Source organism: Ochotona princeps, chromosome X (assembly GCF_030435755.1).
Source record: "Ochotona princeps isolate mOchPri1 chromosome X, mOchPri1.hap1, whole genome shotgun sequence".
Taxonomy (NCBI): domain Eukaryota; kingdom Metazoa; phylum Chordata; class Mammalia; order Lagomorpha; family Ochotonidae; genus Ochotona; species Ochotona princeps.
In genome coordinates this window covers 104,054,334-104,077,798 of record NC_080865.1, presented here as the reverse complement: position 1 = coordinate 104,077,798, position 23,465 = coordinate 104,054,334, and the positions used below count along the sequence as shown (strand labels likewise).

The 23,465-nt window shown below is 52.0% G+C and overlaps 1 protein-coding gene across 1 annotated transcript in view; it reads right to left on the bottom strand.

The window, feature by feature from the left end:
- MAMLD1 (mastermind like domain containing 1) overlaps positions 1-23,465 on the bottom strand; it is a 115,453-nt gene that overhangs the window by 5,496 nt on the left and 86,492 nt on the right. Inside the window, exons 5-6 of the mRNA XM_058658972.1 lie at positions 5,177-5,350; positions 2,267-2,507 (exon numbers count right to left, since the gene is read on the bottom strand). Of these exons, the coding sequence (XP_058514955.1) occupies positions 2,267-2,507; positions 5,177-5,350 (415 nt within the window). The remainder of the gene's footprint in view (positions 1-2,266; positions 2,508-5,176; positions 5,351-23,465) is intronic.

Sequence of the window (23,465 nt, the reverse complement as noted above, 5' to 3'; positions counted from 1 at the left end):
TTCTGAAAGCACAAGGGTTTCCTTGTACATGGCGGGGCAGTTCCCATTGTTTCCTAGGTTCTGGATACCTCTCCCAGCAGGTGACTTAGGAGGCCAAACTGTTGGAAATCAAAAATATGCATCAGGCTACTTCTCTTTGTACTGGGACCACAGTCTGGCATGGGACTAGCCGAGCTACTCATGGGTTCAACCTTGGCTCTGTGCCTTGTCTAGAGTGTAGCCAGAGGCACATGGACCTCAGGGACTAGTGGTCCATGAACCTATGTGGCCAAAGAGCTAATGGGAAGGCAGGATCCACGTGGCAGCTCACTCAGCGTCCATATGTGGTCCATGGGGCAGGCTCTGTCCCAAGCACAGGTCAGTGACTGTATGGCTGTACTCTCCTGAAGCTTAAAGTAGACACAGAGACTGACAATCACAAGCAAATAAGTTAATGAAGAGCATAAAGTTGGAAGGGTTGACAGGAGGGAATGCACTGGCAGATACCCCAAACAGGGCCCTGGGAGGGGCATTGGATCCTGTCCTGCCATTCTTGCTGCTGGACCAGACCTTGCACAGTTTTGGCAGTCCTGGCTTTTCCTGTTCCACTGCCCCTCCTGCACCCCAACCCCGGGGTGGGAGAGGGGGCCTCTGCCATGGAGAGGTGGCATCCTTAGGTTTCAGTCACTAGGAAGCTGTCCTGGGGGTTTCAGAAAACAAATGCCACCTGAAGCCTGTTGCAGAGGCCTTGCCCTACCGCTGGGCAACCTCTATTCCGACTCCTCAGTCTCAAAGTTCCAGGGCCAGTGGTCCCAGAAGGGCATGGTTTAAATGCTGGTAATGACCCCCAGGTGGAGGAAACAAATATGCTTCCTTGTCCACTACAGTGCCTGCAACCTCTGCTTGTTACTGGCTCCAGTCTACCTGCAAGGTGGCTGTGCCCAGAGGGAGCATTTTGTGGCTGTGGGACCTGTCCCTCACAGCTCCAACCCCTCCCCACCCTGGGCGACATTCAAGGTTCTCATAGAAACTGGGATTGGGGTGCGGGAGGCCCACACATCTGGCCTGCCCTCCCCCACTGGCTGAAAGGTGTCGGGTAGTGAGGGAGGCGGGGAAGGGGCGTGCATTCTTGAGGCTGGGATCCTTTCCTTTGTGGCTTCTGAGGAATGGACAGTGACATCCTGTGTGGACGCCGGCTCTGTCTGTCTGGTTAATTCTGTTTCCCTGGCAGCATTGTGCTGGACATGTATTTCTCAGGTTTCAGCTGCAGAGTGCATTTCGGAGGATAGCTGGGATTCTGGGAGAAAGAGCAAGATCAATAGCCTTTGGATGGAAAACACTGCTTGTTCTTCCAGGCCAGAGCAAGCAGCAGAGAGAACCAGGCTGTATGTACCAAAGCTGAATTTCCATTAAAGGCCAAAATGCCGGGAGGCCTTGGCGGTTTGCTGAGCAGCTTGCGATCGCTATCAGAAAGGGCTCACTTCTGCAGCTTTCTCTGCACATAGGCCAGACAGCCTGTGCACGCTGCTGTCTCCTGCACCAGCATGAGCACCGCCTGATGTGGGTGGAATTCTTTGCAAAGGCTCAGTCTGGCTAGTGCCCAGCATTTTGATCTCTAATGGGGCTCTGTGGGAATGGACCAAGCCATGGGTCCCGGGCTATAAAATCCAGAGCTCAGCCCAAACACATAGCCATCTCGGACACGCTTGCCTTGTAGTCCTCCTGCCTTCTCTTCCCAGATGCCCAGTCCTCCAGTGGGGCCATTCAACTTCCCAAAAGGGTGTGGGGGTCCCAGGCTGGGCCAAAGAACAGCATGGGGGCGCAGAGTCCATGGCAGGTCACTGGCAAGGGCAGCGATCCCTGAGCACCCACTAGGCATCAAGCAGGCAGCCAGTGGGTAGGGTGGGGGTGGCTCAGTGATGCAGGAGCACAGCCTCTGGCCGCAGGGACAGACAGGCGGGTAGGAGTGGGTACCAGCTGCCGGGAGGCAAATGACAGGAAGAGAGCAATGGCAGCTTGTGTGAGGCCTGGCTCTGGCCTGGGAGTGAGGCTGAGGCACCGGGAGCACTGGCTCCCAGTGGTTGTCCCTGTGCCAAAGAATGCCTGGGAGAGAGGTGAGAAGAAGCGGGCGAGAAAGCAAGAGCTTGGAGGGTTGCACAGGGCCTGTTTCGGGCTGTCACCTCCTGGGTTCCTCCCAAGAACACTGCGAGGCAGGCGGGTAGGCAAAGCAGGGGACTGTGCCTCGCTGACAGATGAAGAAAGCGAGGCTGGGGGGGTGGTCACTTACCTGCAGCAGCGCAGCTAGGCAGCAGCGGATCAGGCACCTGCCTCCAGGCCTTCGGATCCCAGCCGCCCCAGGGCGCTGCCTCTGAGGTGCTGTACGAGGTGACTCGGGCCAGCTCCTGAGCAAAGGAGCTGCTGGGCAGGAAGGACTCACTCCCCAGGGCCTGGCAGGATGCGGGCTGTCGCCCGAGGCTGACCTGGGGGGGTCTGGCTTCCCCCAGCTTGCAGGCTTTGTCTACATGAGTCTACAACAACCGATTGAACAGTCCATCAGCTGTGTGGCCACATCAGGCTTCGCACTGATTTGGCTACTGCCCTGACCACCCAGCTGGGTCGTTCGGGTGTTGTGGTTATATACACCAACTAATTCGGGACAATAGGACCAAACAGCTGTGTGGTCTCAGCATGTCTTGGGTTACACATTCCTCTGAGAATCAGTTAAAAGCAATGGTCTCTCTCTCTACCAAAACCCAGTGTCTTCCCTTTCCCAGCCACCAACATCCCAGAACACCCATGGAAAGCATCCTCTGCCTTAAACAATCACTGTCTTGTGGAAAATCAGAGGCAAACTAAGATAGACAGCTGGTTCATTGGCAATAACATCCATAAATCCCAATTGCTCCCTCCCTCTCCCTTCTCCTGCCCTCCCCCACACTCCCCACCAAACACAACAACTCTATAGTGCTTTTGTAGGCATATGTGTGTAGACATGCTGACGGATCTACAAAACCAATGGATGGGTGCAAAACCAAACAGTCAAGTATAAATGTCACAAAGGCCAAGTCCTGAACTACAGCCCTCACTGCACATCCACCCCTTCAAATACTCAAGGTCTGCGGACTTGTGCATGGCTGAGCTCTTCCCTTTCCATCATGCTGTGGAAGCCAGGGATTTTACCAGAATGGCACATTATGATCCAATTCTTGTAGCTAAAGGCAATTAGAAGACCCCCCCCACCTCCATATTGATATCCACATGAGCAACAGCTTCAAAACTCAAACTCTGACAAGTGCACAGTGTGCTAGGCACCAGTGGTGTCCAGAGGGCTGGGGGACCGTGCTGTGCTCTTCGCACCTGAAGCAATGTCTGCTCTCAGGTATCAAGCCCCACGTGCGAGTTTACTTCTCCGTCTGCTCTCATACATCTCAGAGTCCAGGGAAATCCTCATCTCCTGATCTAAGCTGCAAAGTTGAATCCTATTCCATTCATTCCAAGAAGCCCTGACTAGATACTTTCTGTGGGCAATCTCTGTAACAGATGCTAATCTAGAAGACATTTGGATGCGTGATTTCAGATAATGGTAGAGGCTGCCACCACATTTACTGAGTATTTGCTATGCTCTGGAAGCACTAACCCAAGTGCTTCCAATATATATGGTCTCACTGAATTCCTGAAAAGAGTCATGTTCGATGGAGGGGCTGTCATTATCCTTATTTTACTCATGAGGACACTAAGGCCACAGAACTAAGTTACCCTAATCACACAGCTAGTTTGTAGCAGAGTAGAATGAACACCCAGGTTTGTCTCATTGCTGGGTGTACCTGTCATTTGCCATGATGTGTACTGTGCACACGTCCTTACCATACAGAAGTTTTGAAATAAGAAGGTGTTGAAGTGAACCTTTCACAAAACCACAGGCAATATTTTAAAAGTGGGAGAGAGTGGTGCCAAATTTTTAAGAAAATATTACAAATTTTTAAGAATGAGAATAGAAGGGCTGGCGCTTTGGCATAATTGGCTAAAGCTCTGCCTTCAGAGCCAGAATTCCATATGGGCACCAGTTCCTGTCCTATCTGCCCCACTTCTGATCCAGCTCAGCTCCCTGCGTGTGCCCTGAAACGTAGCAGAGAATTGCTCAAGTTCTTGTGACCCTACACCCATGTAGGAGACTCAGAAGAAGCTCCTGGCTCCTGGCTCCTGGCTTTGGATCAGTTTAGCTCTGGCCTTTGTGGCCCTTTTGTGCATAAGCCAGTGAATTGAAGAACTCTCCGTCTCTTCTTTCCTTTGTAATTTTCTCTCAACAAAATTAAAAGAAATCTTTTTTTAAAATGGGAACAGAAAGATAGCCAAAGCACCTGTAAAACAAGCTCCAAAAGCAACTTAGCAAGTTTAGCTAATGAACTCGGGGTTGTTGTGAATAAGAGTTTCTTGTCATTCGGATGTTATCGATTTTAAAGGCGAAATTGGAGAGAAGAGAGAGAGAGAGAGAGAGAGAGAGAGAGAGAGAGAGAGAGAGAGATCGTTCTTCCTCTTGTTGGTTCACTGCCCTTATTACCACAACAGCTTGGGCTGGTATCCAGGAGCCAGGTCTCTCATGTGGGTGCAGGGGCCCAAGTTTGGGCCCTCCGCAACTGCTTCTCCAGGGGTCAGAAGTGGAGCTGCTGAGATTCGGACCACTGCTCATATGGGCTGCGCTGACATTGCAGGCAGTGGCTTAACTTGCTGCACCACAGTGCCAGCCCCTTTCATGGCATTTATTAGAACTGTAGAGGGCTCATGGCTCCTCTCTTGGTGGCAGTTCATTGGTATGAAGTGCAGCTCACTGCGTAGCTCCAGCCATACTTCATCACACTGAACTGTGTCCTTGGGGATAAGTCGCCTGGGAGATGAGCAGAAATGTCTGTTCTACAAATATCATTTCTTTAAGGCTTGAATATCTAACTTCTCAATAATCTTAAACATTATTTTACAGACATATCAGAGTTTGAAAGAAATCCCACTGTGCAAATATTAGTCAAGATCTAATTACTCTCTTGCTCTGAGATGACGCATTCTAAAAGCAACAGATGGACTTTATGTGCAGAGAATGGAAGTATTTGAAGCTTTTGCTCAGGAATCCATAGTCACTCTGTGCAACTTATAGAATATTAGTGATGGGTCAAGTTGCACACCCCACCCCTCCATCAGTATTCACCTCAGCTGGCTGTGTCCCAGTAGCCCGGGAGACGGAACAGACTGCAGGTGGCACACGGCAGCGACCCACCAGTGTGGGCCGCTCTGTTTCAGCAGCATAAGCGAGAGTGGGCCAGGAGCCACTTGGACACGTGGAGCAGGATGGAAGCAGACCCTTCGCAGACCAATGTGACCCCTAGAGAGAAAAAAATGAAATAAGAAGCTCAGTCTTGATTTTGACTGGGAGCATGATAGTTGATGCTCAGGTGTTTTACTCATTTTATTTAATTACCAAACAAATAACTGCTTGTCACACACTCTACTAAGTGAGGCCTAACTTTCAAAGGAAAGGTGAAGGATATTTCAACTACTAGAGGTTTTCAAGCGTATAGGGAAATCCATTGTTGTCTTTGGGATCACTGAACATCTCAGGAAAGCAAGTGTCTCAGTGATCGGTGGTTCCACATCCTTCCAGGTTTGCCAGAATTAGGTTATGGATGGATGGAGGCTGACATGGTTCCCTGGTTTCTTAAGGATCCTGTGATTCCCATGATTGCTAGAGAGCTTTTTGGAAACCTCCCTGAAAAGTTCTGCAATGGTGCACTCCAGACTAATGATGCAAGCACATCCTGCTGAACTCTACCACCAGGGAATTCTACTACTTGGACTCTCATCCTCCAGGAAGCTAAGCTCTGGCTCTGCATTGTCTTGTACTCTATCTTGCAGTCACACCCATGTCTTCAGGCTGCCTGGTAGGGTCAGCTCTCTATGCTTTGGCTGCTCAGTTTGCTCAAGTCCTAATCTCTTTTTCTGAGCTCCTTCTTTGGAAATCCTCTATGTCTTTCAAGATCTAGCTGCCCCACCCTGGAATCCTGCCTCTCCTCTGAGAGTCAGTTATTGTGGCTGGACATCCCTGGATGAAAGAATGTTCTGGCCAAGTCTTGATTACCTCTAGAATTCCGTGGTGCCCAGCACATGCCAGGCAAAGACAAAGAGATCAAGTTAGCAAACACTTGCAAAATTTAGTCACCTTCATTCTATCATCATCTTGGCATGATATCCAAGGCACTTGGGAGATTATAATCTGGTAAGAACTATGCTGCTTGTTCTTGGGATGAATGTCAATGATGAACTGAGCCTTTAGTCTATTTTAATATATCCACATAACCCTTTGCAGTGCTGATGGGTTGGTAAAATACATTTGGAGAATAAGCAGTGATCATAATCATATGGTGAAGATGATGACAGCTAACAAATTTATGTCACATGAACTGCGTGTTGGGCACTGAACTCCACACAGAAATGCATCTGTGATAGAATGGTCCTGACTTTATAAGAAAACAAAGTGGTGATGAGTAAGGTGCAGTACAGAGTGAACTACAAAACTTCTTCTGGGTCTCCCATGTGGGTGCAGGGTCCCAAGGTAAGTGGCACAGCTAGAAGCCGAATCTTGTCTGACTCTAACAGCTAGGTTCTTTGTCGTAAGTGTTAAAAAATGCTTCCCAGCAGAGCAATGGGCAAAGCACAGCCTTTTGGCATATGCATATTTGCTGCATCCCACTCCCACCTCTAGCCCCCACGTTCCTTCAGTCTCCTTGCTGGCTACAGTAAGCATTGCCAATAGGCCCTATGTTCCCAAGGAACCATACAGCTGACTGTCCCCTTCCGGCAACCAAGGAAGGGAGCGGCAGGATTTCCTTTAGAGACTTCCGGATTTAGACAGCAGATTTCATGCATTAATTTGAATTCCCTCCTCCCAAAGCACCATTAAAACTGCGGTCATGGTTTATGACTTGTTTTTAAAGACAAAATTCCACTCTGATAGCAGAGAACAGGAGATAATTGCATCATAGTTAATGAAGCTAAAAAGTACTCAGAGTGGGGTAAACAACGACCCTCTTCTGGGGCAGCTGAATTGTAGGACAGCGGGAGGGGGCAAGCTGGGAAACAACTTGGCCTGGACAGAAGAACCTCCAGGCTCCAACCGGGGCTGCCCAGAGAACTCAGGAACCAGGAGGTGAGGTAGCATGTGGTAGGGTTGGAGGCCCGCATCGTGATTGTGGCCGAGGGCTGTTGGAGAGGAAGGAGACAGATCACTGGATCCCTGCCCTGGGCAGCTGCCTCGCTCATTATCTGGCAGAGAGCTGGTTCAACCCTTTGCTGTAGAGGCTCTCATTTTACCTTCCAGGTCCCGGCGCATGCCTTACTCAGCCAGGGACACTCAGGAGCTCCTAAGAGATTCTCTGTGTTCTTTCTCTTGATGTGGTAATGGGCACATGGAAATTGACTTTCTGTCTACACTCTCTGCACTCCTCTGTACAGCATGGATTTTTTAGAGTAAGTTAGGAACTGCCTGAATAGAAAAAAATGATGGTATGTCAAAGGAGCAATCCATGTTGATTCAAAATCATCATTTTTTCAGAAGTCACTAGGGAATTTTGGTTCTTTCGTCCTGTCTTTTCAGGAGCAGGACATTGGGGGCATGTGTGTGTCATGGAATAGTGCTCTCAGAGTTCTGCTCAGAAATGCCAACTCCTCCAGGGCTCAGTGTTTGGTGCCATGAGATTCTGTCCACGAGGACACTCAAGAAAGTATTTCAGCTACAAAAGTCTGTAGGTTTTTCTGTTACTCCTTTCTCGCATGGCCACCTGCCTGGTCTCCATCTTTCCCTATCTTTATGTGCTGCGGCTCTGCTGACACCAAAGGCCTCACCTTCCGTCCTCCTTCTGTGTCATCCCATCAACTGGGGGCCAACTTGCATTCCTATTACACTATACCTATGCAACCTAAGGAGAAATGAAAGGTCAGCCACTCAACTCATCATGGTGGAAATAAAGCAGAGGTCCAATGATTTGCTCAAGATTGCCCAGTCAGTGAAAGAAAATTCTAGAGTCAGAAAGATCTAAAGATCGTACCTCTGGCCACTGCTGGGCAGCTCTGAGATGTCACACTCTGAGGAACATTGCTTTCCATCTGTTAGTACATGGTGGCATGAGGTCCATGAAGAGCTATGTCTCACACTAGAGCAGACTTCAACTCACCACTCCCAATTTCCAGAGTTCCTATTGTGACCCCTTTATCCTGAAGACTGTCACTTTCCCTGATCAAGAAGGGGCAAGAGGGAGGATGGAAGTGAAAGTAGTAGCTTTCATGCATAAATCGGTAAAAAAAAAAAAATCCATATGAGACACAATTGTCCTGAGGGAGAAGAGAGTAATGTGTCCCATCTCCTTGCTTTTCACTGAGAGTAAGTAGGAGAGGTGCCCCACATTTCTGCATTCAACAGGCAGGCCCTGTTGGGAAAGCTTCTGTATTTCCGCTCTGCCCCAAGGCCTGTGACCTTAGCATCCTGAGCTAGGGCAGGCCCCTCCAGACTACACTTTGGAACAGGGAAGAGAGGCTTTTGTAAGGCCAGCCTTAGTAATAGGGGAGCGGAATGGGTACGGCTGCCGATCTCTGATGGCCAAGCAAGTACAGGGATGGCAGGCCTCTTTCTTTGTGGCTACAATCCAAAGGTTCTAGAACCCACACAGGCCACAGGGTAAGGCCTTCATCCCCCTTCCCGCCCTATCACCAACTGTGTGCGATGGTGATGGCACAGCAGTTACAGGCAACCTGATTCACTCCCCAACCGGCTGCCAGGGCTGGAGCTGTGCTGATCTAAAGCCTGGAGCCAGACGCTTCCTCCAGGTCTCCCACGTGGGTGCAGAGTTCCAAGGCTTTGGGCCGTCCTCCACTGCTTTCCCAGGCCACAGGCAGGGAGCTGGATGGGAAGTGAAACAGCTGGGACACAAATAAGTGCCCATATGGGATCCCTGCACATGCAAGGCGAGGACTTTACCTACTAGGCTGCTGCACTGGGCCCCAAAATAAAAAAATTTAAAAAGCACACACACAAGTTCATATTTGAAAGAAAGAAAGAAGGAAAGAAAAAGAAAGAAATAAGGAAAGAAAAGAAAAAAATAAAGATATTTAGGCACCAAAGGTAGGCTCTTCACGGATTAATTAGGGAGCCAAATATGCAATTTGCTATTTTTCCTCTTTCCAGTCTTTCCCACTTCCACAGCTTAAGAACCCTTATGCTTAGCATGAGAACTGAAGCCTGCCGGCTAGTTCATTTTAAGTTTCTTCCAAATTCACAGGGTTGGTTTTATTGTTCTAGACCTGGGGTCAGAAGGGGAATGGGAAAAACAAAGCAAAGAGAGAGTGAGAAAAAGCCTGCAACAATTCAAACAATGAGTGAAAAACACAACAGTGAGACACAGTCCTGCTAAAAACGTCAGCCGGGTCCGAAGACAGCCATCCAATTCCCCCCCTGCTTCTCTTCCCGCAGCTGTCGACTGCCTGCTAGGCTCACAGGGGGTTGGGCTGCCTGGCCAGAACTGCCAAAGGAAGGATGCGGTGAGTATGCCAATGGCTGCTCAGATCTGCCGCCATGGGAAGAATAACGGCCTGTCTGGGCTGTGATGTCACCACAAGGATTCCCCACTGGCCTAGCTGTACCTTCCTGGGGACTGCTGCTATCGGAGCCTCTGCTTACCAAATCCTCCTTCTGCCCCTCTCATCACAGACCACCTGCAGCGCGCTTCCAGGCTCTCCTGTTTTCTCTTACTTGTCTTTGTTTACCCTTAACAGGTGTTTCCCCCAGCATGCTTCTTCAATGTTGAACTCCAGAGCAGTGGCTGACTTTGGGCTGTCCCAAAGGCCTCAGAGAAGCACTTGGCTGCCTCACTCTCCTTTCTGCTAAAAATAGAGAGAAAACCTTGTTCGCTTGACCTTTTTGCTACAACATGCACTCTTGCAGTAAATGACCAAGGTGAGTCCTGTGGTCCTATGCTTGTCTTCTCCCCGGACTCACATGTTGAGACCTAATTCCCGGTGAGATGTTATTAGCAGATGGGACATTAAGAGATGATGAGGCCTGAGTGTGGAGCCCTAATAGAAGCGATGCCAAAGAGCCCCTGGTCCCTCCCAGCAGGTGAGGACACAGTGAGGAGGTCACTTCTGCTGGAGCCTTGATCTTGGACCCACAAGCAGCGCATTTCTGTCAAGAAGTCCCCTGCTCTGATGTTCTGTTCCAGCTGCCTGCACAGTGGGCATCACCAGGTGCGTTCCCTTGCCTCCTGCACCTGTAAGCACTTGGCTGACAGCTTGGAAAATTCTCTTCTTTCCTTGCTTTGTTGGGGTTTCTATAGATGTCTTGGGGTAGATTTTTATTTATTTTTTTTAAGATTTATTTATTTTGTTACAGAGTCAGATATACAGAGAGGAGGAGAGACAGAGAGGAAGATCTTCTGTCCGATGATTCACTCCCCAAGTGAGCACAACGGCCGGTATGCGCCGATCTGAAGCTGGGAACCAGGAACCTCCTCCGGGTCTCCCACATGGGTGCAGGGTCCCAAAGCTTTGGGCCGTCCTCAACTGGTTTCCCAGGCCACAAGCAGGGAGCTGGATGGGAAGTGGAGCTGCCAGGATTAGAACCGGCACCCATATGGGATCCCGGGGCGTTCAAGGCGAGGACTTTAGCCGCTAGGCCACGCTGCCGGGCCCCGGGGTAGATTTTTAAAAATATTATTTTCTTTCCTCATGTCAGTCACGAATTGATTGTTAAAAACCAATCACATCACAGGGAAATCCCAAGTTTATCTCCAGGGTTTTGTCCTAACAGCGGATTCCTGCTGACAGCGTCCACATGCTGAGAATCAGTCTGCCCTGTGGAGAAACTTCTGACCTCTATATACAGCTCTTTCTCCCTCAGAAGGACCTTGTAGTACCATAAATGGGTGGTATGGGGGTCTTTTTTTGAAGGAAGGATGGTTATCTGTGAGTACTGTAAAAGGCAAGCATGTGTAAAACCTACCAGAATGATGAGAAAAAACAGATAGCACTTTTGATTTGTGAATATATATTGAGAATGGATATATCAGCTATGGCAACCTTAGGTACAGTCTTCAAAATGAGAACGGATTCATTGGTTAGATTAAACCAACCTATTTGAAAGTCAGATTTACACAAAGAAAAGAGGAAGGGAGGGAGAAAGAAAGCCAGAGAGAGAGAGAGAGAGAGAGAGAGAGAGAGAGAGAGAGAGAGGAGAGCCAGGGAGGGAGGGGAAAGAGGAGGGAGGGAGAAAGAGAGGGAAGAGGACAGAGGACAGAGGAGAGAGGAGAGAAGGAAGAGGAGAGGAGAGAGGCAGGCAGGGAGGGAGAGCAGAGGAGAGAGGCAGGCAGGGAGGAAGAGGAGAGGAGAGAGGCAGGGAGGGAGAGGAGAGGAGAGGAGAGAGGAGGGTAGGAAAGGAGAGGAGAGAGGAGGGGGGAGAGGAGAGGAGAGAGGCAGGGAGGGAGAGGAGAGGAGAGAGGCAGGGAGGGAGAGGAGAGGAGAGGAGAGAGGAGGGTAGGAAAGGAGAGGAGAGAGGCAGGCAGGGAGGAAGAGGAGAGGAGAGAGGCAGGCAGGGAGAGGAGAGGAGAGGAGAGAGGCAGGGAGGGAGAGGAGAGGAGAGAGGAGGGTAGGAAAGGAGAGGAGAGAGGAGGGGGGAGAGGAGAGGAGAGAGGCAGGGAGGGAGAGGAGAGGAGAGGAGAGAGGAGGGTAGGAAAGGAGAGGAGAGAGGAGGGGGGAGAGGAGAGGAGAGAGGCAGGGAGGGAGAGGAGAGGAGAGAGGCAGGGAGGGAGAGGAGAGGAGAGAGGCAGGGAGGGAGAGGAGAGGAGAGGAGAGAGGAGGGGGGAGAGGAGAGGAGAGAGGAGGGGGGAGAGGAGAGGAGAGAGGCAGGGAGGGAGAGGAGAGGAGAGAGGCAGGGAGGGAGAGGAGAGGAGAGGAGAGAGGAGGGTAGGAAAGGAGAGGAGAGAGGCAGGGAGGGAGAGGAGAGGAGAGAGGCAGGGAGGGAGAGGAGAGGAGAGGAGAGAGGCAGGGAGGGAGAGGAGAGGAGAGGAGAGAGGAGGGGGGAGAGGAGAGGAGAGAGGAGGGGGGAGAGGAGAGGAGAGAGGCAGGGAGGGAGAGGAGAGGAGAGGAGAGAGGCAGGGAGGGAGAGGAGAGGAGAGAGGAGGGTAGGAAAGGAGAGGAGAGAGGAGGGGGGAGAGGAGAGGAGAGAGGCAGGCAGGGAGAGGAGAGGAGAGGAGAGAGGCAGGGAGGGAGAGGAGAGGAGAGAGGAGGGTAGGAAAGGAGAGGAGAGAGGAGGGGGGAGAGGAGAGGAGAGAGGCAGGGAGGGAGAGGAGAGGAGAGAGGCAGGGAGGGAGAGGAGAGGAGAGAGGCAGGGAGGGAGAGGAGAGGAGAGAGGAGGGTAGGAAAGGAGAGGAGAGAGGCAGGCAGGGAGGAAGAGGAGAGGAGAGAGGCAGGCAGGGAGAGGAGAGGAGAGGAGAGAGGCAGGGAGGGAGAGGAGAGGAGAGAGGAGGGTAGGAAAGGAGAGGAGAGAGGAGGGGGGAGAGGAGAGGAGAGAGGCAGGGAGGGAGAGGAGAGGAGAGAGGCAGGGAGGGAGAGGAGAGGAGAGGAGAGAGGCAGGGAGGGAGAGGAGAGGAGAGAGGCAGGGAGGGAGAGGAGAGGAGAGGAGAGAGGAGGGGGGAGAGGAGAGGAGAGAGGAGGGGGAGAGGAGAGGAGAGAGGCAGGGAGGGAGAGGAGAGGAGAGGAGAGAGGCAGGGAGGGAGAGGAGAGGAGAGAGGAGGGTAGGAAAGGAGAGGAGAGAGGAGGGGGGAGAGGAGAGGAGAGAGGCAGGCAGGGAGAGGAGAGGAGAGGAGAGAGGCAGGGAGGGAGAGGAGAGGAGAGAGGAGGGTAGGAAAGGAGAGGAGAGAGGAGGGGGGAGAGGAGAGGAGAGAGGCAGGGAGGGAGAGGAGAGAAGAGAGGCAGGGAGGGAGAGGAGAGGAGAGAGGCAGGGAGGGAGAGGAGAGGAGAGAGGAGGGTAGGAAAGGAGAGGAGAGAGGCAGGCAGGGAGGAAGAGGAGAGGAGAGAGGCAGGCAGGGAGAGGAGAGGAGAGGAGAGAGGCAGGGAGGGAGAGGAGAGGAGAGAGGAGGGTAGGAAAGGAGAGGAGAGAGGAGGGGGGAGAGGAGAGGAGAGAGGCAGGGAGGGAGAGGAGAGGAGAGAGGCAGGGAGGGAGAGGAGAGGAGAGAGGCAGGGAGGGAGAGGAGAGGAGAGAGGAGGGTAGGAAAGGAGAGGAGAGAGGCAGGCAGGGAGGAAGAGGAGAGGAGAGAGGCAGGCAGGGAGAGGAGAGGAGAGGAGAGAGGCAGGGAGGGAGAGGAGAGGAGAGAGGCAGGGAGGGAGAGGAGAGGAGAGAGGCAGGGAGGGAGAGGAGAGGAGAGAGGAGGGTAGGAGAGGAGAGGAGAGAGGAGGGGGGAGAGGAGAGGAGAGAGGCAGGGAGGGAGAGGAGAGGAGAGAGGAGGGTAGGAAAGGAGAGGAGAGAGGCAGGCAGGGAGGAAGAGGAGAGGAGAGAGGCAGGCAGGGAGAGGAGAGGAGAGGAGAGAGGCAGGGAGGGAGAGGAGAGGAGAGAGGAGGGTAGGAAAGGAGAGGAGAGAGGAGGGGGGAGAGGAGAGGAGAGAGGCAGGGAGGGAGAGGAGAGGAGAGAGGCAGGGAGGGAGAGGAGAGGAGAGAGGCAGGGAGGGAGAGGAGAGGAGAGAGGAGGGTAGGAAAGGAGAGGAGAGAGGCAGGCAGGGAGGAAGAGGAGAGGAGAGAGGCAGGCAGGGAGAGGAGAGGAGAGGAGAGAGGCAGGGAGGGAGAGGAGAGGAGAGAGGCAGGGAGGGAGAGGAGAGGAGAGAGGCAGGGAGGGAGAGGAGAGGAGAGAGGAGGGTAGGAGAGGAGAGGAGAGAGGAGGGGGGAGAGGAGAGGAGAGAGGCAGGGAGGGAGAGGAGAGGAGAGAGGCAGGGAGGGAGAGGAGAGGAGAGAGGCAGGGAGGGAGAGGAGAGGAGAGGAGAGAGGAGGGGGGAGAGGAGAGGAGAGAGGAGGGGGGAGAGGAGAGGAGAGGCAGGGAGGGAGAGGAGAGGAGAGAGGCAGGGAGGGAGAGGAGAGGAGAGGAGAGAGGCAGGCAGGGAGGAAGAGGAGAGGAGAGAGGCAGGCAGGGAGAGGAGAGGAGAGGAGAGAGGCAGGGAGGGAGAGGAGAGGAGAGAGGCAGGGAGGGAGAGGAGAGGAGAGAGGCAGGGAGGGAGAGGAGAGGAGAGAGGCAGGGAGGGAGAGGAGAGGAGAGAGGAGGGTAGGAAAGGAGAGGAGAGAGGAGGGGGGAGAGGAGAGGAGAGAGGCAGGGAGGGAGAGGAGAGGAGAGAGGCAGGGAGGGAGAGGAGAGGAGAGAGGCAGGGAGGGAGAGGAGAGGAGAGGAGAGAGGAGGGGGGAGAGGAGAGGAGAGAGGAGGGGGGAGAGGAGAGGAGAGAGGCAGGGAGGGAGAGGAGAGGAGAGGAGAGAGGAGGGTAGGAAAGGAGAGGAGAGAGGCAGGCAGGGAGGAAGAGGAGAGGAGAGAGGCAGGCAGGGAGAGGAGAGGAGAGGAGAGAGGCAGGGAGGGAGAGGAGAGGAGAGAGGCAGGGAGGGAGAGGAGAGGAGAGAGGCAGGGAGGGAGAGGAGAGGAGAGAGGAGGGTAGGAAAGGAGAGGAGAGAGGAGGGGGGAGAGGAGAGGAGAGAGGCAGGGAGGGAGAGGAGAGGAGAGAGGCAGGGAGGGAGAGGAGAGGAGAGAGGCAGGGAGGGAGAGGAGAGGAGAGGAGAGAGGAGGGGGGAGAGGAGAGGAGAGAGGAGGGGGGAGAGGAGAGGAGAGAGGCAGGGAGGGAGAGGAGAGGAGAGGAGAGGAGAGAGGAGGGTAGGAAAGGAGAGGAGAGAGGCAGGCAGGGAGGAAGAGGAGAGGAGAGAGGCAGGCAGGGAGAGGAGAGGAGAGGAGAGAGGCAGGGAGGGAGAGGAGAGGAGAGAGGCAGGGAGGGAGAGGAGAGGAGAGAGGCAGGGGGGGAGAGGAGAGGAGAGAGGAGGGTAGGAAAGGAGAGGAGAGAGGAGGGGGGAGAGGAGAGGAGAGAGGCAGGGAGGGAGAGGAGAGGAGAGAGGCAGGGAGGGAGAGGAGAGGAGAGAGGAGGGTAGGAAAGGAGAGGAGAGAGGCAGGCAGGGAGGAAGAGGAGAGGAGAGAGGCAGGCAGGGAGAGGAGAGGAGAGGAGAGAGGCAGGGAGGGAGAGGAGAGGAGAGAGGCAGGGAGGGAGAGGAGAGGAGAGAGGCAGGGAGGGAGAGGAGAGGAGAGAGGAGGGTAGGAAAGGAGAGGAGAGAGGAGGGGGGAGAGGAGAGGAGAGAGGCAGGGAGGGAGAGGAGAGGAGAGAGGCAGGGAGGGAGAGGAGAGGAGAGAGGCAGGGAGGGAGAGGAGAGGAGAGGAGAGAGGAGGGGGGAGAGGAGAGGAGAGAGGAGGGGGGAGAGGAGAGGAGAGAGGCAGGGAGGGAGAGGAGAGGAGAGGAGAGAGGAGGGTAGGAAAGGAGAGGAGAGAGGCAGGCAGGGAGGAAGAGGAGAGGAGAGAGGCAGGCAGGGAGAGGAGAGGAGAGGAGAGAGGCAGGGAGGGAGAGGAGAGGAGAGAGGCAGGGAGGGAGAGGAGAGGAGAGAGGCAGGGAGGGAGAGGAGAGGAGAGAGGAGGGTAGGAAAGGAGAGGAGAGAGGAGGGGGGAGAGGAGAGGAGAGAGGCAGGGAGGGAGAGGAGAGGAGAGAGGCAGGGAGGGAGAGGAGAGGAGAGAGGCAGGGAGGGAGAGGAGAGGAGAGGAGAGAGGAGGGGGGAGAGGAGAGGAGAGAGGAGGGGGGAGAGGAGAGGAGAGAGGCAGGGAGGGAGAGGAGAGGAGAGGAGAGAGGAGGGTAGGAAAGGAGAGGAGAGAGGCAGGCAGGGAGGAAGAGGAGAGGAGAGAGGCAGGCAGGGAGAGGAGAGGAGAGGAGAGAGGCAGGGAGGGAGAGGAGAGGAGAGAGGCAGGGAGGGAGAGGAGAGGAGAGAGGCAGGGAGGGAGAGGAGAGGAGAGAGGAGGGTAGGAAAGGAGAGGAGAGAGGAGGGGGGAGAGGAGAGGAGAGAGGCAGGGAGGGAGAGGAGAGGAGAGAGGCAGGGAGGGAGAGGAGAGGAGAGAGGCAGGGAGGGAGAGGAGAGGAGAGGAGAGAGGAGGGGGGAGAGGAGAGGAGAGAGGAGGGGGGAGAGGAGAGGAGAGAGGCAGGGAGGGAGAGGAGAGGAGAGGAGAGGAGAGAGGAGGGTAGGAAAGGAGAGGAGAGAGGCAGGCAGGGAGGAAGAGGAGAGGAGAGAGGCAGGCAGGGAGAGGAGAGGAGAGGAGAGAGGCAGGGAGGGAGAGGAGAGGAGAGAGGCAGGGAGGGAGAGGAGAGGAGAGAGGCAGGGGGGAGAGGAGAGGAGAGAGGAGGGTAGGAAAGGAGAGGAGAGAGGAGGGGGGAGAGGAGAGGAGAGAGGCAGGGAGGGAGAGGAGAGGAGAGAGGCAGGGAGGGAGAGGAGAGGAGAGAGGCAGGGAGGGAGAGGAGAGGAGAGAGGAGGGTAGGAAAGGAGAGGAGAGAGGAGGGGGGAGAGGAGAGGAGAGAGGCAGGGAGGGAGAGGAGAGGAGAGAGGCAGGGAGGGAGAGGAGAGGAGAGAGGCAGGGAGGGAGAGGAGAGGAGAGGAGAGAGGAGGGGGGAGAGGAGAGGAGAGAGGAGGGGGGAGAGGAGAGGAGAGAGGCAGGGAGGGAGAGGAGAGGAGAGGAGAGGAGAGAGGAGGGTAGGAAAGGAGAGGAGAGAGGCAGGCAGGGAGGAAGAGGAGAGGAGAGAGGCAGGCAGGGAGAGGAGAGGAGAGGAGAGAGGCAGGGAGGGAGAGGAGAGGAGAGAGGCAGGGAGGGAGAGGAGAGGAGAGAGGCAGGGGGGGAGAGGAGAGGAGAGAGGAGGGTAGGAAAGGAGAGGAGAGAGGAGGGGGGAGAGGAGAGGAGAGAGGCAGGGAGGGAGAGGAGAGGAGAGAGGCAGGGAGGGAGAGGAGAGGAGAGAGGCAGGGAGGGAGAGGAGAGGAGAGAGGCAGGGAGGGAGAGGAGAGGAGAGGAGAGAGGAGGGGGGAGAGGAGAGGAGAGGAGAGAGAAGAGAATCTTCTCCGCACTGGTTCACTCCCTAAGCAGTTGCTAACGGCCAGTGCTGGGTCTGACCAGAGTAATCAGCCAGGACTTTTGTCAAAGTCCCTTGGTAGATGAGCACTTGAGCTGTCCTACATAGCTTGGGGACTGCAGGCTCCACCCAAGAACCTATGTACAAAGTGGGTGCTTCAGGGGCAGCTGCGTGCCGAGAAGAAAGCAGGCGTCCCCCGTGAGGAGATGCCCTTGACTCCTGGCTCTGTGTGTCTTTAGATGGCCTCTAATTACATATGGTGTAATTACATAATTACGTTGAGTCATAGTCCTCCACTACAAACCAGTACCATAGCTGGAATCTGCTCATCGTCTGCCTTCTAGAACATTTGTACAAGACAAATTTGCTCAACACCTATCATTGCCCAGGCCCTGTGTTGTGGTGACATTGATAAGCCAGGCAGAGCTGACCACTGCCTTTCTGGACCTGGCTTGGTCATGTGGTGGAGAAGCACTTAAGGACAAATATGGGAGAAAGAAACACTGCGCAGTGGTAAGGGATGGCCTTGGCTGTGATTTCTTGGAAGATGAAAACTGGTCTGTGTCACAGCTTCACTCAGTGCCAGTCCTAATCTAACAGTTGATGGGTTCCTGGATTACAACATGAAAATGCGTGCAAAAGGAGGCCTTGGGATGCAGGCTGGCCGTGGGTGAAGAGCTGCTTTCTGCAATCTGGGAGGGCTGCGCAGTGGCGGAGAAGGGAGGGGCACTGGATGGACAATCTTCCTGGGGCTCTGACGTATCCCTCACTATCTCCCTCACTTGCTGAAAACTAGAAGACAAATGAAAGCAGGAGCTCCAAGATGCTTTTAGCTGATCGCATGGTAGAGCTGGGTGTGTTCCATTGAGAAAAATAATCTGTCATCACAAGGCAATGTGGAGGACAGAAATCTAGGGGAAATGCCAGAGTCCCAAATGTCAGAAGAATCCAAAGGGCCCAAACGCACCAATTTCTCAAAGTGTGTGTGTGTGTGTGTGTGTTGGGGTGGGGGAGGTCCTTGAATCACCAGCAGCAAGAGCAACCCATGGAAACCCTTTGGAAAGCCAGTTCCTAGCTTGCACTCAGACCCTCTGGGAATGCAACTCTGTGATCTGCATTTAAACAAGCTCTCTGGAGCACAACCCATGGGTCTCTCCCTTCACCCAACCTTCCTGTTTACTATACAGAGCAGGGGAAACTGAGTCCCAGAGATGAAGGGAGCTCTGGACTCTGCACAAGATTGTCCCGCAGGGTAGTCTATAGATGCTAGGTTAGCCACCGCGAGGTGCTACTTTCCAACTTCCCGTTTCCAAATGAAGTTTCTGCTTTTGTCTTTGTTTTCCATTCTCCCCCAGCATTCTTGTGCTTGCTCTGTCTAGGTGAACATGGTCCAATTCTGCAGATGGCACATGCTCTGAAATTTCTAGATTGGAGCTGAAACCCTTTGAAGGACTAAATGGAATTTATGTGGGGGTGAACATTTTGGGAGGGTTGTGCCCAGGGAAGGAGTGAATGGATAAACAGTGGTCAATACAGTCAGTGGCCTAGTCAGCACTGAGGCTGGCTTCGATGGAAACTCTTATTTCCAATTCAGGCAGCCTCTCATGCCCCAGGCTGCCTGTATGTGTTGGGAGTGCAAGTTAGCCCAAGGTTCTAGAAGTCAAGAACTTAGCTCAACTGAAATGAGGCAGCATAGTAGGCACGTGATCAATTCAAGTCAATACGTCCAAAGTTCCTAGGGACTTCTGAGGAAGACATTTCCTCACTTTCCTGACAGAGTCTGGAAGCCCTGACCCCCTGGAGCTGCTGATACCTACATGTGCCCACAAGAGGGAGCCATAATTAAGCTGAGGCACATGCTCTGGACCCAGAATGGACTCCTAGAAACAAACAAAATGAAACAACAACAACAAAACCCCACAGCATTGTTGGTGATCCTGTTGGACTGCTGACTCCAATCAACCCTGAAGTTTGCCCAACTGTTCGACTTTTGCTTTTGGAAGCCAGTAAGTTCCCCTTACTTGCTCAACTGAGAACTGAGTTGTCTGTTACTGGCAACTGATACACTTTAACTGATAGATCTCACTTGGTCCTTCAGACCTGTGAGTTTATGAGGTCTGGTTTGTCCTACTAGCTCACTCTAGCAAACACTGCATTTGTAATGATGAAGCTTGCTAAGCCTTGAGACATTCCTTTCTCCACTGACCAGCTCATTTGAAGAGAAATCAGACGCACCAGAACAGCTGGTATAACACTCCAGCAAACACACCCAGTGTAGATCAAATATCACAATCTTGAGCCCTTCTCTTGGATATCAAGTATTCAAAGCAAGCTCTTAAATACCCACTACCTGAATGTGATATCAATCTTAGAAGCAATAGTTCAGCCTAACATTAAGCATTTGTGGATCATAGTCAGCTCTAAGACAAACATGAGTATGAACTTTGTGGGTTTCCATGAAGAAAATAATTGATGATCCCAACTGGAATTCCTCTATAGAAAATGGGCAGTCTGAGCTTCTAGAAGCAATTAGTGACCTCAAGCTCCTGAATTTTTAAATGCTTGAACTGTTAAATATCTTTAACCACCAAAGAACATACCAGAAAGTTGATTTGATTTCAGTAGTAATAACTGTAAGCAAAAACAATTAACTAACTGCCAGGAAAAGGTGTTTCTGAATAGCATGCTAATGGCTTTCCAAATAACTGCCCAGGTACATTCTTTTTCTCAATAACCATATCAAAGACTTGATGTCTTGGGAGACTGCGAAGCACACACATGCAAAGTGCAGGGCTAGAGGAGTGCTTCGTTTTTGGATATCTTTCCACTGAATCCAGGCAGGTGGGGAGTGTGTCTACCATCCTTGTGTGTGGGCTGGATAGAGAAGAACCAAAGTGGCTTAGGGGGAACAAGGAGAGTGAACCCCTCGCTGTGCTCGGTCCCAGGCCAAATGAATCTAGGCTAATGTGGGCAGTCTTGACACTTCTTTAGAGGTCTCTCTGCAATGCCCAAGGCTCAGTTCAGTGGCGCACAGCCAAGACAGGGGCAGAGAACCAGCGGGTAGAGCACCAGGCACATCACAATTGTTTTAATTCTGTGAAGGGCATTGGAGTCTCAGGAGCCATGTTAGGCTAAAATGCTGGTTAATTTCTGGACTTCACAATTTATCTCCAAATAGGACACAGAGAAGAGTCTAAACTCTAAATGGGGAATCAATCAGTTTCTGACAAGGCAAAACCGAGTCCTTGTTCATAGTGGGGACCTGGGAGTCTCTTAAGTTCCTGAGCCCACACCATTGTTCTGCAAGCTAACACATGACTTCTTGGCTGTAATCTTGATTTTTTTTTTTTAGAAGTGCAGGGGTAAGGGTTGGTGTGTGGCATAGCATATAAAGCTGCTTTTTGCAATGTTGGCATACTACTCTGACCCAGCTCCCTGGTAATGCACGTGGGAAAGCAGTGTTAGATGCCCCCAAGTGCTTTGGCCCCGTACTTACGTGGGAGACCTGGATAAACCTCCTGGTTACTAGCTTTGGCTTGGCCCAGCCCTGGCCAATGTGATCATGTGGAGAGTGAGCCAACAGACGGAAGATCCAGCTCTGTCTCTCCACTCTCTCTGTAATGCTGCCTTAAAGTGAACAAATACAAGTTTAAAAAGAGAGAGAGAGTGCAGGGGTAACTAGAGAGCTTGCACAAACTGTACTGTCTGATGGCTACTGAGGAAAGAGCCCAATGGAACTAATCTTTCTAAACTCAGAATCCACATGGTCAAGGACAGTGCCAGAGGCTACCTTTCAACCCCATTCTGATTGTTTGATCCATGTCAATCTTGAATCACAAAACTACAAGGTAGAAAAAGCAGACATGAAAAAGGAACTAACAGTATAGTTGTCAAAATGACAAAAATCAACAAAAACAAAAACTCAGTCATAATTCCCAGAAAGAACTTAGAATCTGTGCTCATGAAGTAGAGTGGAATATCTCTCACTTTTTAAATATTTATTTTACATAAAAGTCAAAGTTACAGAGAATGAGAGGGGGAGACATATCTTCCATTCATTGATTTGCTCCCCAAATGGCCACAACTGCTGGTCCAAAGCCAGAGGCCAGGAGCTTTTCCCACGTATCCCATGGCGCATATGGGGACCTAAGCATTTGGGCAATCCTCTGTTGCTTTCCCAGGCCATTAGCAGGGAGCTAGATGAGAAGTGGAGCAACCAGGACTTGAACTTTCACTTATATAGGATGCTGGCACCACAGATGGAAGATTATTCTGTTATACCACCATGCTTCCCAACCCCCCCTTTTACAAATCAATGCTAAGAGTTTAATTATTAAAGTACAACCAAGTGGTCTTATAAGTTACACATTGAGCACAGAGGACAAGAATATAGGCTGAATAGCCTTCCAAACACAGTAAATAGATACTGTACTAGTGGGAAAGAATAGCAGAATCATAAACATACCATACATAAGCAAAGAACACCCACTGCTGTTAGGAATGACTGTAATCTCCACCCAGTGCCAACAGGCTCCACTGGCCAAAAGCAATAAAGTGAGTGGCCTACATTTCTGAGCTGTCCTTTTTTTTTTTTTTTTTTGGCTCTTCTTAGCATCTGCTGCTGTCACCATGGTATGTGAAGAGGCAGCCAGAGAGGCAGCCAGAGTCTTGTTTTGTCCTTGTAAATTACATTAAATTGTAACAATGACAGCAACAAAACAGCAGCAGCAGCAGCAGCAGCAACAACAGAGTAAGCAGTGAAAGTTGCCACTGGCAGTATGAAATTGTGTATTTGTTGAAAGGTGAAATGATTATATGCATTCAGACATTGTACAAGTGCTGTAGAAAGACAAGAAAGCTGGCTGCAGCAGAAACACGCATCGTAGTCAGTGCCTAGCAGCCCTACAAGCAGCTGCAAAGGCTCCCCTTTGCTCAGAATGCACGTATAGGAGTTCATCTAGATCCTAAGCTGTGATGGCTGGCAGAGTTTCTTTTAATCGTAACTTTACAACAGTCCAAATACTCTCAAGAATTTAACTTTCTGCAAAAGCTAAGAGATGTAATCCATTGCTTCATTATCCTCTGCATCCTCTGCTTACTCATTCTAGAAGGTCCACAAAAGAGCATGTGGTCTAGTAACCACTAGACCACACTCCTTACTTCGAAATGTGTGGGTTCAATTTCTCTGACTGCAGCCGCCTGCTAATGCACAGCCTTCGAAGTGATGGTTCAAGTGGTTAGGTTGCTGTCATCCATGTGGCAGATCCACATTGAGTTTCTAGCTCCTCCTCATACATGGCAGGCATTCTCAACCCATGAATAAGAGTTCTCTCTCTCTCTCTCTCTCTCTCTCTCTCTCTCTCTCTCTGTGTGTGTGTGTGTGTCTCACTGGCAGTTAATAAAAACAACTTTTCTGTAAGTGGACCTGTGTTATGCTAGTAGCACCTGCTACATCTTGTTTTTACTGGATTCCTGATTGCATTCAGAGGGCATGTCAACTTACACTTGCACCCTGAAAGTGCTGTTTCTTATCCCAGCTGCTCCACTTCTGATCCAGCTCCCTGTTTATGCTTTGGGAAAGCAGCAGAAGATTGCTTGAGTCTTTGAGTCCCTGCACCCATGTGACAGATCTGGAAGAAGCACCTGGCTCCTAGTTTCAAATCAGCCCAGCTCTGGCCAATGAGGCTATTTGGGGAGTGAAACAGCGGGTGGAAGATTTGTCTGTCTCTCTTCTCTGTAACTGCCTTTCAAATAAAAATAAAATAAATCTTAAAAAGAAATAAACAAAACCTCGCAGCTTTGGATAGGGAGAAGCCAAAATGATAAGCCCTTATCCAGCCCCCCAAAACAAAAAACCCACAACACAACAAACCAAATAAAGGCAGCCTTTATCATTGTTGGCAAAATAATGAAATCAAACAAAACCCTGGACCATTTCTGCTCCTTAGGGAAAAAAAACCTGAAAGTCTTCCCCTTGGAGGGTGGGTTGTCAGCTGTAACCTCGGCTCCTCTGCTGCCCCAGGCAAGATGGCACGGAGTGAGAGGGAGTGCACAGGGGCTTCACATGGCAGGCCCAGGTCATGGATTTGTCGACATACAAAGGACAGACCAGGCTGAAAGGACAGACTCAGGAAAGGTTTCCGTGAGTCTGGGATACTGACCAGGAGCAGATCTGGGCGAGGGAAGCTGGGGAGGGTGCCGGCAAGGGATGAGGGAGAAGCCCCCCAGATGGAGCATCTCTGCCCTCTCCTGTCACTCTGCTACCACCCGTCCTCAACCCAGCTG